General features: G+C 50.2%; 1 protein-coding gene across 3 annotated transcripts in view; it reads left to right on the top strand.

Moving 5' to 3' along the window:
- The first annotated feature begins 311 nt into the window (after positions 1–311).
- The window catches only part of KIAA0753 (KIAA0753 ortholog), a 53456-nt gene continuing 36679 nt past the window's right edge, over positions 312–17088 (top strand). Inside the window, exons 1-7 of one of the 3 annotated variants that reach the window (XM_041000530.1) lie at positions 312–350; positions 4107–4680; positions 5274–5449; positions 10941–11565; positions 13404–13510; positions 14882–14944; positions 15719–15934. In XM_041000530.1, coding sequence (XP_040856464.1) covers positions 5351–5449; positions 10941–11565; positions 13404–13510; positions 14882–14944; positions 15719–15934 — 1110 coding nt within the window. In that variant the 5' untranslated portion in view covers positions 312–350; positions 4107–4680; positions 5274–5350. Of the gene's footprint in view, positions 351–4106; positions 4681–4858; positions 5450–10940; positions 11566–13403; positions 13511–14881; positions 14945–15718; positions 15935–17088 lie in introns of those variants that run through there. The other 2 variants (XM_041000529.1, XM_041000531.1) reach the window with 2 other exon arrangements.

Raw genomic sequence — 17088 nt, 5'->3', positions numbered from 1 at the left:
GAGGCCTGCAGGCGCCTGAGGCGCACGTCCCCGCTACGGGAGCCTCCGGAGTTCATAACTGACCCGCACCGTTCGTGTCTTCTTGTGTCTTGGTTCTTTCGGCCCCAGTTCCACTCTCAAACCTAGGCTTCTGCCGTGATTTTGGTCCCGGTCCCGACCCCAAGGGTACGAGCTGCCAGACCTGACCCTGTGCTACACCCGGATCCTTTAGAGTCGGGCGCCTCAACGGCTCCCAGGTCGCTCCGCGCCTGTTGCTATGGCGACTGGGCGAGCGGCCGGAAGCAGGGCCTAGTTGGGGGCCCCTCACCCGCCACTCCCGTCTCGGAGTAGCCGTGTTCGCCCCGGGCCAGGTGGGCTGGGTGTGGAGCTGGGGGGACCCTGGGAAGTCCTGGGCGCGGGCGGAGAGGAGGCCTGGGCGGGGAGGAGAGGCCTGGGCCCGGGCAGACCCCGCGTCCCTCCCGTCAGCGCTGAGGGGGAGCCGGGGCTGGGGGCGGGCGTCTGCGACGGGCGGAGGCGGGGAGCGGGGGGCTGGGAGGCCGAGCGGCTGCGAGGGCCGAGCGTGAGGAGTGCGTGTGGACAGAGTGGCCGCCGTGTCGTGGGGTTCCTGCAGCCGGGCGAGTGGCCGCGCGGGCGGGCGGGCAGCGATGCCGGGTCGTTGCGGGGGCCCCAGCAAGTCCGGGCGGGTGGCCCGGCGGCTGTGGGGGAAAAGATGGGGTGCCGGGCCCTGTCGAGGCCGTGGAGCCAGGCACCGGGCGAGGACCTCGGTCGGGGAGACGCGCTGTGTGGGTGCAGAGAGCAGGCGAGGCCGGCGGCGGCCTTGGGGGAGGAGACGAGCTGCGGAGCCCACGGACCCCGCTGCCGCCGGTGCGGAGGACGAGACAGCCGGGAACGCAGGCCCCATGGAGGCTGCAGGGGATCCCAGAGCCGTGTGGGTGAACGGAGCCGTGGGGGAGCCCCAAGTGGTGGGGCCGGTCGGCTCCGTGTGGGTGACTGGGTCCGTGCAGGAGGAGGAGTCGGACGATAGCAGCCTCCGGGGCTGCGACAGGAAAGGCCAGCCGAGCTCCACGGGGCACGAGAGCATCCTGGAGCTGTGGCTGAAGGTGCGCGCTATGAGGGCGGCTTCAGGCTGCACGGAAGGAAGCCGAGTGGAGCTGCATCCTGTCGCCGCAGGGGAGGGACCCGTGGAGCTGGGAGTCCCTGGCCGGGCGTCGTGGGTGGAGACCAGCCGCTGTGGACTTACCGGACCCTGGGTGAAGGGACAGAACAGGGCCTTCCCGCTGGCCACCGCTGCTGTCCTCTCTATGCCTGACAGGTTAGGGGCAGGTGGTGCCCGCAGCTTCTGTGGGCAGGGACAGGTGGGCAGAGTGCCACCTCCTCCCCGTGTACCTGGCCATACGGAGGAGGCCGGTTCTGAGATCACCACACAGGTCCAGGGGCTGGGACAAGCCATGCAGGTGCCTAGAGCTGGAGAGGAGGCAGGCTGTGGGGTGGTCCAGGGCTGCTGGGGGAAGGGGCAGAGTGCGGGAGTGCGTGAGGCGCTGGTGGGACAGAGAGGCTGTGGGGGAACCCCGCCACTGTGGGAGAGGGGGCAGTCAATAGAGGTTCCCAGGTTACTGGCACAAGAGGCCATCTGTGGGGATATCCCAGGTTTGTGGGGTAGGAGCCAGGCCATGGGTGTGCCTGATGTTGTGGGGGTCCCCAGAGATGTGAAGAAGGACACGGCCTCGATGGGCGCCCCAGGCCTGTGTCCCAGCAGGCAACAAGATGAGGATGTGGGCCCTGGGATGATCCCTGCCTTGTGGGGCACAGGACAGCCCGCCAGGATACCCTATGGTACAGAAGGGGAAGCTCGCTGTGCGGGTGACCCCAGATTCAGGGAACGTGGACAGACAGTGTGGGTAGAGACAGGCTGCAGGGGTGGCCCCGAGTCGTGGGCAGCTGTGCAGGGTGCAGAGCTCTGTGGTTCCGGAGGTGGCCCAGGAATGTGGGGAGCCAGGCAGCCGCTAGAAATGTGCCAGGCTGGCCTAGTCATGGCAGAAGAGAGCAGCTGCAGTGATGTGGCGAGGCTATGGGACAGGCCGCAGGCTCTGGAGGCATCTCCAGCTGAGGCGGTGGCTGGGCTTGTCCGGGAGGAGACACACAGTGGGGACACCCTGCGGGTTTGGGAAAGGGGGCAGGGCATCGGGCAACAAGAGGTGCCTGTGCCTGCAGCAGCTATGCGTCAGCGGGCAGGTTGTGGGGACATCTCCTGCCTGTGTGGGACGGGACAGGCGTTAGGGCTGTCGGAGACAGGGGCAATGCCCACAGCTGCAACTGCGCCCAAGCACAGATGTGCCGCTATAGCTGGGGTTTGCACAACTCTGGGGGGGCCCTCCAGAGTGCCCACTGCCGCATGGGCATGTGAGCCTGTCTGCCAGGAGGGTGGCTCCAGTGGTGTCTGTGACCTGTGGGGAAGGGCTCATGTTGTCGCCAGACCCCCAACTTCAGGGGGGCCCATGGCTGCTGAGGACCTGTGGTCCTTAGGGCAGGATCCCTGTTCTGGAGCTTTCCCAGGTTCCTGGGGACCAGGACAGGCAATCGAGGCACCTGGGCTGCTTATGGAGGAACCCAGCTCTGAGGATGTCCCGAGGTGTTGGAGAAGGAGGCTGAGTGACGGGGTTCTCATGGCCCACCAGGGGTCCTCAACCCCTGGGGCATTTGCAACCCTGGAGGCAGAGACTGGGCCTGGTGGCTTTTCAGAGATGCTGGGAAGGAGAGTGACCACCGGCATACCTGTGGCTGCCAGGGTAGCCATAGCTGGAGGGGTACCAGGGGCTCCCAGGATGCCCCAATGTGTGCAGGATGAAGCTGGCTGCAGCAGCATCTCTGGTTTGTGGGGGAGGAGAGAGACAGTGGAGGGCCAAACAGATGCTAAGGGTCCCAGGAAGGCAGGGGCACCTGCCTCTGTCAGGCCGTCTGGACTTACGGGGGAGAAGACTGGCCCAGGCGCGTGGTGCTGGACAGGAGGGAGGCAGCAGGCTTGGGTGCCTTCGGCTGCTGGGGCAGACATACTGTCAGGGCGGGTCCTGGGTGGGTTGGGAAGAGCACAGTCTGCAGAGGTGCCTGTGGTTGCAGGTGCTTCTGGGCTGCCGGAGCCAGTGGTGGGAGATGGGAACTCTGATGACAGCCAGGGTGTATGGGGCAGGAGAGCAGCCACCGAGGCGCCCACTTTTGCTGGGGCTCCGGTGTCTGGGGAAGATGTCTCCAGCCTGCGGGGGAGGAGGCATAGCGGAACAGCCCCTGGGGCGGCGAGGGTACCCCTGCCTGTGGAGGTGCTTGCTGCTGTAGGGGTGCCCACAGCTGGGCATGCACCCTCTGCGGTGTGGGTGACCGCGTCCACAGAAGACGAGGCAGGCGCGAGTGTCTCAGGCCTGATGGAGGGGAGGACTCGGGCCTCCGAGGGAGCATCATGCTCACAGGAGATCGTGGGGGGTCCTGCAGGGAAGAGACGGGCCATGGGAGTATCTTCCAGCTGTGGGCATGGGGCCAGGTTAAGGAGTGGCCCGCGTTGTGTACATGAAAAAATAGTGCCTGAGGATGTGCCAGGAACATCAGGGACGAGTAGAGCAACTGTGGGTATACCCCCAGTTTCAAGGGAGGAGAAGGGCCTGAGCCGTCTCAGAGATGGCTCCCAGCAGAACTGGGGGGCACATGTCGGAGAGGTGTGTAGTCTCAGAGTAAGGGGGCATGGTGTGGGGGAGACTTACATGGGGGAAGACAGATTGAGGGGGTCTTTTCAGTAGGGTTCATAGAGAGCGAGTTGGGGGGTGTCCTGGGGTTCTGGGAGGGAACAGACTTGGGGGAGGGTTAGTCCTGGGTTGTAGCTGAAGGCATTGGCTGGGGGGTTTGTCAGGATGTGGGGAGATACCCCAGGTCATTCAGGGATGAAACAGTGGGAAGTGGATCGGTGGTGAAGATAGGGGCCACCCAGGACTTTACGCAGGGGAGCAGCAGTTTTAAGGGTGTTCCTGGATCCTGTGTGTGTGTGCGTGTACATGTGTCTGTAGACATGGGTGTCGTGTCATGACATGTTCTGGAACCATGGGGATGGCCTCGCTTTCTCCTAGTGGCGTGGACCGTTGGCCTCTAACACATGGAGGGCATCAAGGGGAAAGGACCAACCCCATGGAATTCGCAGAGGCCCCCACTCTGCAGACTGCGTGTCGCCACCTCCACCCCCACCTGTCATGGCGTTCGTCCAGTCGGGATTGCCTCACTCGAGTACCTGCCGTCTGCTTTTCTGATCATGATCTACAGCAACAGAATAAGCGAGCGTGGACGGCTGCCGTTACACTCCAATGGACATGCCGGTCTTTAAGGAAATCCTGTCTCCCAGCCCTGGATTTACTCAAAAGCTGAAATTAGGGAGTTTTGTGTATGTTTGTGTGTGTCTGTTTTTGTTCTTTTTCTTCTAACCTGCAATTTCCCAATTGGTTTACTATAGGTTTCTTTGAGACAGATTTGCCAGGGCATTTAAAACTAGGCAGTTCACAGAACATCAGCTTAACACATTTAAATTGTCCAGTGTGCTCAGACCTCTGAGTTGTGAACAGCAGAGGAGCAAAACCCAAGCCCTCCTCCTCCTCAAGGAACAGCCGCTGCTGTGCAGCTGGGACCGCGAGATATTTCCCCGTGTGACAGGTAAGCCATGGGCGACCCTGGCGCGGGTGGGCAGGTCCCGGGGGACGCACTGATGCAGGGTGGCAAGGCCTTCAGCATGCGAAGAGGCCGTGGTAAATGGGGTAGCACTGCTTTCACATGGCATGTGTGTTGGGGTGGCAGGAGGCTGGGCTAGCGGAAGATGGGGAGACTGCAGATTGAGGGGCCCTTCCTGGGTTAAAACTAAGGATTCTGAGCCTGTTGGATAGGCAGCCATTCGGAGTTTGGCCACATGAATTTATTTTTTATTTTATTTATGATAGGATTTATTGTTGTAGACTGTAGGTCTGTAAAACCACCTGATTGGACAGTGCTCATTTTCTGTAGTCAGGCTCTGTTTTTAAAATAATGTTTTCCTGGAGGCCCTTGAGACTTGAAACTTGGAATGGAAATTAACCCAATAGATTGTTATAAAAATAGCAAGTGTCCTCCTGCCTGCAGAAGCCCTCGTGGCCTTTTTAAGTGCAGTTATTACCTCTCTGTCCTTCAGCAGTCCTCAGCACGAGACTGTCTTGGCTACCTTGGGTTTTATCTGTTCTTTTCTCTTTGTTTCCACACCGCTGGACTGAAAACAGGCTTGTTCGTGTGGGGATGGTTTCAGGAAAGCCTGCTGCCCAGTGACCAGACTCGCTGCTGCCCTGTGCTGTCTGCCATGATGGGACCGAGCCAGCCAGCCTCAGCGTACGTCCATCTAGCATCTGGGACCCAGCTGGACGGGAGCAGCGACCCCGGGAAACCTCAGGCCCCCCAGGTACTGTGGTGTGTTCCTCAAGTTTTTGTCATGGAGCATTTCAGACATGAAAGTTGAAAGGGAAGGACGGTGAAACCACCTTCCAGATGGAGCATTTGTTAACAGTTTGGCCTGGGTGGTTTTCTATCTACCGAGCCATCTGTCTCCAAAATATTTGTGGAGCCATTGTAAAGTAGGCTTCAGGCAATGTGACACTTGCTTATAAATACAGGAATTTGAGAATATTTCCCCTAAAAAGGAACTTTCCTGCTTGGTGAACAAAACATTATTCCCTAATGTTATATAGTGAGCAGTCTTTACTTATCAGCTTTACTTGGTCGTCTCCGAAAAATCTTTATAGAAAAGTCAGATATACAGATTCTGTTGATTCACTCCTCAAGTGGTTGTAATGGCCAGAGCTGAGCCAGTCCAAAACCAGGAGCCAGGAGCTTCTTCCAGGTCTCCCACGCAGGTGCAGGGTCCCAAGGCTTTGGGCTGTTCTTGACTGCTTTCCCAGGCCACAAGTAGAGAGCTGGGTGCTTCCCTTATGGGATCCCAGCTCGTGCGAGGTGAGGACTTTAGCTGCTAGGCTACTGTGCCAAGCCCCAAAGTCTTTTTTCTCTCAGCATTTTATTATGAAAATTTTGAAGTAGATGGAGTTGATTTTACAGCTACATTCCACCAACACTTTGTTGCACGTCTGTCCTTTCATGGAAGTCCATCATCCATCAATCCCTTGGGTTGATCTGGCTCAGAGTCACTTGCAGATGTGAGTACCCTATTTTTTCCATGCACACATTGCACACTGTGATTTAGTCCATTGTTTGGCTAGCTTTTTCTTTTGATGTAAATTTTACAGCAGAAATGCATACGCTGAAATGTATGCATTTGCCATGTTTCTGGAGTTTTGGTAAATATATGCACATGTATCTCCTATCTCCATACTTCTATGTGTTAAGCGGCAGTTCAAGATGCCATTATCCCTCCATGCTGGTTCAAGTCCCAGCTGTGCTGCTTCTGATCCAGCTTCCTGTGGATGTGCCTGGAAACATTGCATGACGGCCCGTGCTGCCCGTGCCATCCGTGCGAAAGACCAGGATGGAGTCCCTGGCTCCTGGCTGTGCTGTGGCCGGTCTGGGGGTGAATCAGTAGGACTTGCCCTCATCTTTGTGTTTACTTCTTCGTTTTACTACAGGCTCTTGGATTTGTGCTGTGTCTGGTAGGCCCTGTGCTACCCACTGCCACTGTTTATTTTGATTTGGCCAGTGAGATTTACTTCTAGTTGGTATTCTTATCACTTTGATGTGATCCCATCAATCTTTGGCCACTTTATATTATGAGAAGATACTCTAGGCTCACCTTGTCTTCACGTGCCAGCCATTTGTCTAGGGAGCCTTTGTGCCGTTCATGGAGAATTGAGAACTATGTGTCTGGGACTGGATGTGCTGGTTGATACTGGAGTGTCATTTCTAGGCCCTCTGAGAGGGCAGAATTGGAAAACAAAATGTGCATGCTCGTGTGTACACACACTTCTTCATAAGCAAAGCTGAGCTCGCGTCTCTCTGCTTGCTTCTTCCTTTCTGGCTTTCCTTTCCATGTACCTGTCTGTGAGTTCTCCATTGTTGACATTCTTAGCCACAGCACACGCACTTACCTATCCTAGAGGATAAGTGGTTGTTTCCAGTTGTAGTCCCTGCCTTTGTACAAAGGCAAGCCTCCACGCGGGAGTTGTGTGTGTTCCAAGACCTTTTTACCTGTAGCCCGGGGACCTGGAGTTTACATCTATGTGTCAGAGTTTCGCATGCTCCCTTTTTAGTGTTGTTGTTATCCATGTGAAGCTTGCTTTGCTTTGGTGTTTTTCTATTAGTATTCATTTTTTAGTGTTTTTCCTTGTTCAGAGAGATTTTATTTATTTTCTGATTTCCTCAAGTCATTCATTTATTCATTTGTTCCTATAATTCAAGTTTGTATGAAATATTAACATGATTCTCGGGCCCGGTGCGGTGGCACAATGGTTAAGGTCCTCGCCTTGCACGCCCAGGATCCCATATGGGCGCCGGTTCTAATCCCGGCGACCCTTCTTCCCATCCAGCTCCCTGCTTGTGGCCTGGGAAAGCAGTGGAGGACGGCCCAAAGCTTTGGGACCCTGCACCCATGTGGGAGACCTGGAAGAGGCTCCTGGCTTCGGATCGGCATAGCATGGGTCGTTGCGCTCACTTGGGGAGTGAATCATTGGATGGAAGATCTTCCTCTCTGTCTCTCCTCTCTGTATATCTGCCTTTCCAATAAAAATAAAATAAATCTTAAAAAAAAAGAAATATTAACATGATTCTGAACATACCGTTTACGAAAAGATGCGTCTAGAGAGGTGTTGCCCACTGTCCCATTTCTTGTTTCCTTCCCACCCCAGCTCTCACCTGTTTTGTAGATCTTTTTAGTACTTTTTGTGTCGCTGATCTTTTTTGCTGCGTTTCTTTGCACACTTTCTTGTTTTCAGTTAATAACACATCTGAGCTGTTGCTCCCTGCTAATTCATAGGTCTGTTCTAAGAGCTCTCCCCTCCTTTCCTGTAGCTTCGTGGTGCCGGTGCTCTGCACAGACATGCAGCCTGAGAACAGGGATTTGCAGTCGCACACGTTAGAGCAGGGAGTAGTGTGCGTGCTGTCGCTTGAGGTGTGTTTGCGGGATAACTGGGAGGTGGTGAGGTCAGGAGGGATGCGTGCGGAGCTTGGTTAGGTATGGCCAGGTTCCTTCACGCTAGGGATGTGCCGGTTGGCATGCCGTCAACACTGTGACGGTACCTGTCTTCCCACAGCTCACCAACACTGAGACTTTTTCATTTTTGTTCCTCTGTTGAGTGAGGAAATGGTATTTCAGTGATTTTTAAGTTACCTTTTCATGAGAGTGAATTTTTAAAGTGTGTGTACTTACGAGGCAGCAGATAGGCAAAGGCTTTCACCTGCTGGTTCACTTTTCCAGTAGCGACGGCAGCCAGAGGTTGGTCAAGCCAGATTGGGAGCCAGGAACTCCATCCAGCCCTGCAGCATAGGTCCCAGCACCTGAGCCATGACCTGCTGCTGTCCGTTGTGCCTTTGGACTGGAAGCTGGAATGGAGAGTGGAGCTGGACAGGAACCCCGGCATGCCCTGTGGATTGTGGGCGTCCTATGCTAAAAGCCTGTCCCCTCACCTCAGCATTTACGATTCCTTTATAGGGAGAACTATTTGTGAATTTTTTTTTAAAGACTTATTTATTTTGGGCCCGGCGGCGTGGCCCAACGGCTTAAGTCCTTGCCTTGAATGCGCCGGGATCCCATATGGGCACCTGTTCTAATCCCGGCAGCTCCACTTCCCTTCCAGCTCCCTGCCTGTGGCCTGGGAAAGCAGTGGAGGACAGCCCAACCTTGGGACCCTGCACCCGTGTGGGATACCCGGAGGAAGAAGTTCCTTAAGATTTATTTTATTGGAAAGGCACATGTACAGAGAGGAGGAAAGACAGAGAGGAAGATCTTCTGTCCGATGATTCACTCCTTAAGTGGCCGCAACGGCCGGTGCTGCGCAGATCAGAAGCCAGGATCCAGGAACTTCTTTCCGGGTATCCCACATGGGTGCAGGGTCCCAAGGGCTTGGGCCGTCCTTGACTGCTTTCCCAGGCCACAAGCAGGGAGCTAGAAGGGAAGTGGAGCTGCCGGGATTAGACCCCGGCACCCATATGAGATCCCAGCGCGTTCAATCAAGGACTGTAACCATTACACTATCATGCCGGACCTGTATTTCTGAATATTTTCAATATTATTTTTGCTTTTAATTTGTAGAACTGTGTTTTGTTTTGTTTTGTGTTTGCCAGTCAGACGTTTGAAGAATGCTTTTGGAATTAATTTATTTGAAAAACACAATGACAGAGTTGGGAGAGATGGAGTTGAGCAGATCCTCTGACAGCTGATGCACTCCGCACTCAGCCCTGACATGCAGGACTCACCAGGAACCCCAGGATTCCGTCTGCGTCTCCCACGCGGGCAGCGGGGCTTAAGCACCTGTGCCATCTGCTGCTGCTTTCCCAGGAGCATGCCACTGCTGTGCCACACTACCAGCCCTTCAAATCATCTGATTGTAATGTGGTCAAATTTATCTCTTATTGAATACAGATTTTAAGTCATAGTTAGACTTCCTTCTAGCCAGATGAAAGAGGAATCCACTTATATATATTTTTTTCTAGTGCTTCTAGCAAATTCCTGAGATATTTTAGGGTACTTTTTTATTTTGAGGGGGAAGATTTACTTTTAGGCTTCAAGTTTCAAGAACTGTTCATCAGTCTGTGCGCCTTTTGGATGCTAAACAATTTTTTTTTCTTTATTAAGGTTTTCAGCTACTTCTTTCCAAAATGTTTTTCTGTTTTTGTAAATTAAATAAATAATAATAATAGTAATATTTTGCTCACAGTGGGGTTTTTAACATGTCATCTTCCATACTTGTGCCTCTCCCTGTGAGTGATGGGGACGCTGTCTGCAGACCAGGCTTGCTGAGTTCACGGGCGGTGCTGGTCCCGAGGCTGCTTCCTCGGCTCTCACAGGTCCACTCTGGAAGACGCAAGGAAGGGAAATGGTTCTTTAATTGTTTTATCTCTGGCCTAGCAATTCCAGAACCAATAATTCATACTAAGGAAATAACTTACAAGGAAATGTGTGGAGGTATTCGGAAGTATTATTTCAATTAGAACAGCCAGAACGTTAATAATGTTATTGGTGGCTTAAGTATGAGAAGGCTGTGCACTGGATTTTGAAAAATGCAGTCATGAAAAAGAATAAGATAGAAATTTGGAAACATGTTTATGTTTAAGCAAAGCCTAGCTTCTGTTACAGTGATAGCCTAGGGAGGCAGCAGAGGGCTGTGTAGAATAAGCCAAGTTAGGTACGCGGTACAAGATGTATTCCAGCACCAGTGAGAAGTCTCAGGAAGGCCTGCAGAGTCCTGAGGCCGTGGTGGATGACTTGGATCTGTGGGGTTTCTGTGGTGTGTCTGGGGAGTATAGTTTAAATCTGAGGTGGTTCTGTGGTTTGTGGGGAGGGGAACAGTGTAGATCTAGGGTATTCTGTGGTGTGTCGGGAGGGAACAGTTTAGATCTGGGATGATTTCTGTGGCTTGCTGGGGGTGGGTGGGAGGACAGTTTAAATCAGATGTCTGTGGTGTGCCTGGGGAACAGGAAGGCCACTAGAGTGGGCTGTGCGGGTCACCTGCTGGAGGCTGGTATTTTGAAAAGGACAGTTGGGAAGTGTATTGGTTGCTGCTCAAAGCTTCCTGGGTTAACTTGCAGAGGAGAATCCCATAATGATGCTAGTAAAATAACGACGATACTGTGGAACCAGTGATTGTGAGGGGAGTCGTGATAACTAAAATGTGTGAGACTGGCTGATGCGATCAGCTAATCTTGTGGATGAAATCTAGAAGCTGATTATAGGTGTCTGCTGACCATGTACAATTATTTTTCTAATATGTGATTTTGTTTACTTTTTAAAGACCCAGCTGCAATTCAACAGGAATGTTCCTACACACTCAAGTAACTTGGCAGTCCGATACTCCGCCCCACATGGAATTAGAATTGAGAAGCTGAAGCACGGGTACAATGAATCATACAATTGTAAAGATTCAGATTTGAGAGTCAGTCCTGACCTAAGAGGCTCTGTTTCATTTTCCGTCATATCAGAAGAGAGACTTAGCTATGCCGTCCACCTAGCCAAAAGAGATGTGAAGCGAAGACAATTTGAAGAACATATAAGAGAACATAATCTCAGGAGTCAGCCCCGAAGTTCTCAGAAATATGAACACACTAAGTGTAAAATGCCTGACCACAGAGTGGAGAGGAAGGAGCCTGTGGGCCAAGAAGCCTGTCGGGGCAGCCACCAGCCGTCCCACGCAGGGGATTCTGGCTCAGGAGCCAAGGTGTACCTCTACACTCCCCACTCAGGACAGTTGAATCTGGGTGGGCCAAATTCACCACCCACACATGATCCAGGACTTCAGGCACAACCCAGGCCAAGTGACCACAAGAACTTCTGTGAGCAGAAATGCCTGCAGGAAGTTCAGCGACTCCGGAAAGAACTGAGCACTTGTATCCAAAAAATTGAAGCGGTCACTGCAAAAGGTAATGTAAACCAGAGCCTTCACTTTGACAGCTTACCGTTTGAGTGTGAGAACAGTTAGAACGCATCCCATCAGGATTCCCATGCCCTCTCCAAGCTCCCCTCTGTCTGTGTGATGGTTCCTTACAGAGGACTCAGGGTAGGACCACCGGACTTTGGGGTTTGACCAATGTGTCTCTAAGGGATTTGCCCAGCCCCAGAATTGGGGTACCTGCCTTCTGAACCTAGTTTTTCTGGCCTTCCAAGAACAAACTACCTTGTAACATTTTCCCTCTTTTCAGAGGCTGTTGTGGAATCTTATTTTTAAATTACATCTAAAAAGAGCATAGTGTAGGTACAATGTATATAAAATCAGTTGTAACTTGGACAATATTTAGATGAGTACACACAAATAGATATATAAAATACCTGACACAAGGGATGAAGGCAGGAGTGTAACCACCCACCAAACATTTTCCCCAGTTCTTCTGTTTTCTCAGCACTGTTGAATACCTGTGCAGAGTTCGGAGTTACTGTAGCTAAGAGGTAGACAACACCAGGCCCATCCTACTTGGACAGAAATTATGCTAGTGCCCAGCAGGATGTCTCAACTGGCTGATCCACCTCCAAGCACTGTGATCCCATATGGGCGTTGCTTTGTGTCTTGGCTGTTCCGCTTCCCATCCAGCTCCCTGCTTGTGGCCTGGGAAAGCAGGATGAAAGTAGAGGATGGTCCAACACCTTGGGACCCTGCAACCAAGTAGGAGATTCCTGGCTCCTGGTGTGGGATCAGCTCAGCTCCAACCATTGTGGCCACTTGGGGAGTGAACCAGCAGATGGAAGATCTTTCTGTCTCTTCTCTCTGTAAAAGATTTATTTCTTTTTATTGGAAAGTCAGATTTACAGGGAGAAGGAGAGACAGAGAGATCTTCATCTTCTGGTTCACTCCCCAAGTGGCCATAATGGCCAGGAGCTTCTTTTGGGTCTCCCACATAGTGTGTGCATATATGTACATAGAACCATATGCATTTTATATGAGAATTTAAGGCACCTTAAAAACCGTGATGGAATAAATAAAACAATAAGTATATACCTGAGGCTGTTTTGGCAGAAGAAACAATAAAAAAGAAAAAAGGGTTACCCAGGCTGGGTTGCAGATTTATTTCTGCGTTTCCTGGGAACCAAGGAGGGAAGTGTAATCAGCTGCAGAATTGACTAGCTTTTTAACAGAAGTGTATTTGGGAACCATAACTTGGAAGGGGTGGATAAACAGTCTGTCTCCCAGGCAGTCTTAGGACCAGTTTCTTTAAGCCAGTCTTGGAAAATGTAAAGCATCCATGTATATGCACTGTGCCTCCTGGTGGATGTATGAAGACTGGGGAGAGTTGTGTAATTTCAGCACTTGCTGTTTTAATATGTGAGAGAAAGAATTTCTGTTTTGGATTCAAGATAAGAAAGTGCAAAAATAATCTTTTGCTAAATTTAAAGAATAAGCCAGCATAGTTTTTTTTTTTTTTTTTTAAGATAGAAAGTATAACAGATTTTGGCTCAATCGAAAGAATTTAAAATAGTACACGGTGTTTTATAGTTCAGTCGCTGTCTGGTGGGACTTGGTACAGGGACCACCAGCACGGAGTGCTTGGCTGCGTGGGTCTTCACGTCCTCCCGTGTCTGAGTCAGTACCTGGACCCGCTCCTTCTTGGCTTCTGGGCTGATGAGAGCTCAAGTTTTCTTTTAGAACAGCCTGATTTACTTTCTTACTAAAACTGGAAAGTTTGAGTATTTTGTCTCTTTAGGTCATTGAAGTTTTTCAAGTTTCTGTATATGATTAGTAATCCACTTTGGGGGGCAATATTTTCAGATAGACTAGAAGAAGATTTGGATCCAGAGGAAGAGCGCCGAATCCGCGTCAGGAGACAGGAGCAAGCTGTTCGCTCTGCCCGGATGCTCTACGTCCTCCAGCAGCAGGTGCAGAAGCCCAGAGGCCAGCACGCAGTCAGCCTTGCTGATCGCTTGCTCTGAGAGTTTCGCTTCTTGTCCCAGAGAGATTCACAACCAAAGGGTCCCCAAGGATGCTGGTAGATTTGTGAGGCTAGTTTCCTGAACACAGACAGTTCTTTTTGCCATCTGCCTGTGTGTGGAGGGAGTAGGGCGGTGAAGGAGAGATGTATAGATGGCAACATTGCTGAAGCAGAGACCTTGAGAATCTGTGGAAAGCCTTTTCTTTTCTCCTGGGGGCGGGGGCACGAAGCTTCTGTGACATAGAATACATGAGTTTGCATCTAAAGTCAGGTGGGTCAGTTACCCTGGAATCCTTGCTGTCCAGGTACAGGCTCTGGTCATAAAGGAAAGGAAGGAGCCTCTTTAGCTTTCTGTCTCAGGTTAGTAACGCACTAGGATCCCAGCCAGGTAGCAGTGAATTTGATTATAATTCATGAAGAACGGGGCCCGGTACAATGGCTTAATTGACTTATCCACTCTTTACAACTGCTGGGATCCCATATGGGTGCTGATTTGTGTCTTGGCTGCTCCACTTCTCATTCAGCTCCCTGTTTATGGCCTGGGAAAGCCATAGAAGACGGCCCAAAGCCTTGGGACCCTGCACCCATGTGGGAGACCCAAAAGAAGCTCCTGGTTTCAGATCAGCTCAACTCCAGCCATTGTGATCATTTGGGGAGCGAACCAGCAGGTGGAAGATCTTTTCTCTCTGTCTCTCCTTCTCTCTGTAAATCTGTCTTTCCAATTAAAAAAAAAAAAACGAAGACTATTTATAAAAAACAGACATCTTTGTTCTTTGCATTGTGATTGATTTTTGGAAAAATATTTCAACTTTATTAAGGAGTGTTCTTGTTTCCTGTCACTAAAGTCGCATATTAGTGTTTACTGCCTGAATCAAAAACTGCTTTTTCATTTCAGAGAGGGCGCTTGAGTTGGGTATTGTTCTGTGTCTGTCTGGGGTTCTGTTTCAGTCCTCATTCTGAGACATGTGTCTGCTCATGTCAGACATCCTGCTTTAAAGGCTTCAGGGGCTCCCTGTCTCTTAGAGGATGAAGGCTCAGTTCTGGAACCTGCCTGCCTTTGCAGGCTCAGTTCCACCTTCACTCCTGTTACCCTGGGGCCAAGGGGCCAAGGGGCGCAAGGGGTGCACTGTTTCTGATCACAGTCTTGAACTGGAAACTAGTAACTATTTATTGAGTACACGAGTAGATTTTTTTTCATTTTCAAGTGATTTGAATTAATAATGATTTTACTAGGACAAGCCAAGCTGTATCCTTTTCTTTAAAAAAAAATTCAGTGGAAAGGTGTGACATCTTCATTTTTCTTCCCATTATAAAACAGGTAAAAGAAATCCAGGAAGAATTGGACAAGTTGAGTCCGCATAGAATTAAACACACCAAGAAGGTATGATGTTGTTAAGTTGCAATTAGTGAACACTAACTTGTAAATTACATGTTGCAGTGTTTTGTGAGAATCATGTGTGAGTTTTCTGCCATGATCATGTAGAAAGAAACCCATTAATGAGGGGATGAGTCCCTTAAATATTTGAGTTTGAAGTTGCCCTCTAAAGAACAGGGTATAGATTTCTGTTGTTGCTTCTCGTGTAAGAAGCTGAGAATAGGAAGGAAAAGCCTTGTCATTAGGAAACATTAAGCTTTCTGGTTTGCTTTACTGTGAATGTTTTCTTTCTTTTTTTTTTTTTTTTTTTTTTTTTTGTTTTAATTTTTTCTTTGTGGGAAGTTTTTTTTTTAATTTATTTTTTTATTGCAAAGTCATATATATGTGTATACATATATATATATATAGAGAGAGAGAGAGAGAGAGAGGAGGAAAGACAGAGAGGATGATCTTCCATCTGATGGTTCACTCCCCAAGTGACCGCAACAGCCGGAGCTGTGCCGATCCGGAGCCAGGAGCCTCTTCCAGCTCTCCCACGTGGGTTAGAACTGGGATGCTGGGATTAGAACTGGCGCCCATATGGGATACCGGTGTGTTCAAGGCAAGGACTTTAGCCACTAGGCCACCATCCTGGGCCCTACTGTGAATGTTTTTGTAGCAAGAAGCACTGTGTGTGTGTGTGTATGTGTGGTAGGTAGATTGTAAGTATTCTTGAAGGTTGAGTTAATGCTAGGAAATTCTAGGTGTTGGAATCACTTCTCACATCTTGTTTGTTACCAGTCATGGGCCGTGTCTAGGCTGGCAGCTGCCCACCGAGGAGCCATTCGGGCCTTGCAGATGTTTGTCACCCAGTTTACTGACCGAGGGGAGCACCCCATTCCTGCCCGCTGTAAGGAGCTGGGAAGCCTTATTCGCCAGCTTTCACTTTGTTCTGCCAAACTGGATGCGGATTCTTCTGTCCCTGATGTGGTTATTGATATTCTGCAACAAATTGAGGTAGGAAATTGACTCCCAAGTTTTGTTAAACATGCATTGTTGTTCTTAAAGATTTATTTAAGTATTTGAAAGAGTTACGGAGAAAGGCAGGGCGAGACTAAGATCTCCCAGCCACTAATTCACTCCTTAAATGGCTGCCTTGGCTGGAGCTGTGCTGATTCAGGAGCCAAGAACTTCTTCCAGGTCTCCCACATGAGTGCAAGGGTTTAAGCACTTGGCCTGTCTTGTACTGCTTTCCCAGCACACTAGCTGGGAGGTGGATCAGAAGTGGAGCATCCAGGACTTGAACCTGCTGCATCCATATGGCATGACAGTAGTGCAGACTGTCGCTTAACTCACTGCATTACAGCACTGACCCAAATGGATCTTATTTTTAAGTAGGGAAGGAATACATACTGTCACTTACGGAAAACACGAGGCCTAAAGCTACTCTGTAAAGTTAAGCATTCTCAAAGGGTAAAATAAGCACTTTCATTTGTCTTGAGTATGTAGCCTAGAACAACTTTAAATGTGATTCATTGACTAAATAGAACGCATTTAATAAAGAAATCATTAGCATGAGAAAGGAAAACAGTACAACAGCGTTAGTTTCAGACCTGATTGAGAACATCAGTGTTTAATGTTAGAAGAGAGGTGACGTGGAGGCAGAGCCTTATGTTTTGTGATGTGACTGGAGGCTTCTGGAAGTCACAAAAGGATTCTGTTCTTAGTTTTCATTGATGACAAGAACACAGCAATAATATGTCCTTAGTTTTATAGTTCCCTGAAGTTAGCTACCACATAATTATGTCATCCTTGCTCTAAATCTGTGATTCACAGTTTTTGAAATTTTCCACTCTTTTATACATTATGATTTTTAAAACTTTATTTTTGATGATTTTTACATAGTTGATTAGGATGCAAAGGGTCAAGGACTAGAGAAAAGTGGGTGAGACCATTATTTCCACCTTCCTGTTTCTGGGTGGAGAGGGGTATAAAGGGAGAAGCCACACCCAGCCTCCCAGCCATCTCAGGGTCCGATGCTCTGAGGGGTCCTGCTCAAATGGTTTTGATAGTTCAATATTTCTGAATTCCAAGCACAATGAATTCTCTCCAGAACCCACTGACTGATAGAGTCCACTTAGAGACTCCGTTTGCCCAAATTTTTGCTGCCA

Source organism: Ochotona curzoniae, unplaced genomic scaffold (assembly GCF_017591425.1).
Source record: "Ochotona curzoniae isolate NIBS_2020 unplaced genomic scaffold, NIBS_Ocur_1.0 scaffold_2453, whole genome shotgun sequence".
In the NCBI taxonomy this organism is placed as follows: domain Eukaryota; kingdom Metazoa; phylum Chordata; class Mammalia; order Lagomorpha; family Ochotonidae; genus Ochotona; species Ochotona curzoniae.
The sequence above is the reverse complement of the archived record's forward strand: the minus strand, read 5'-3'. Positions and strand labels throughout refer to the sequence as shown.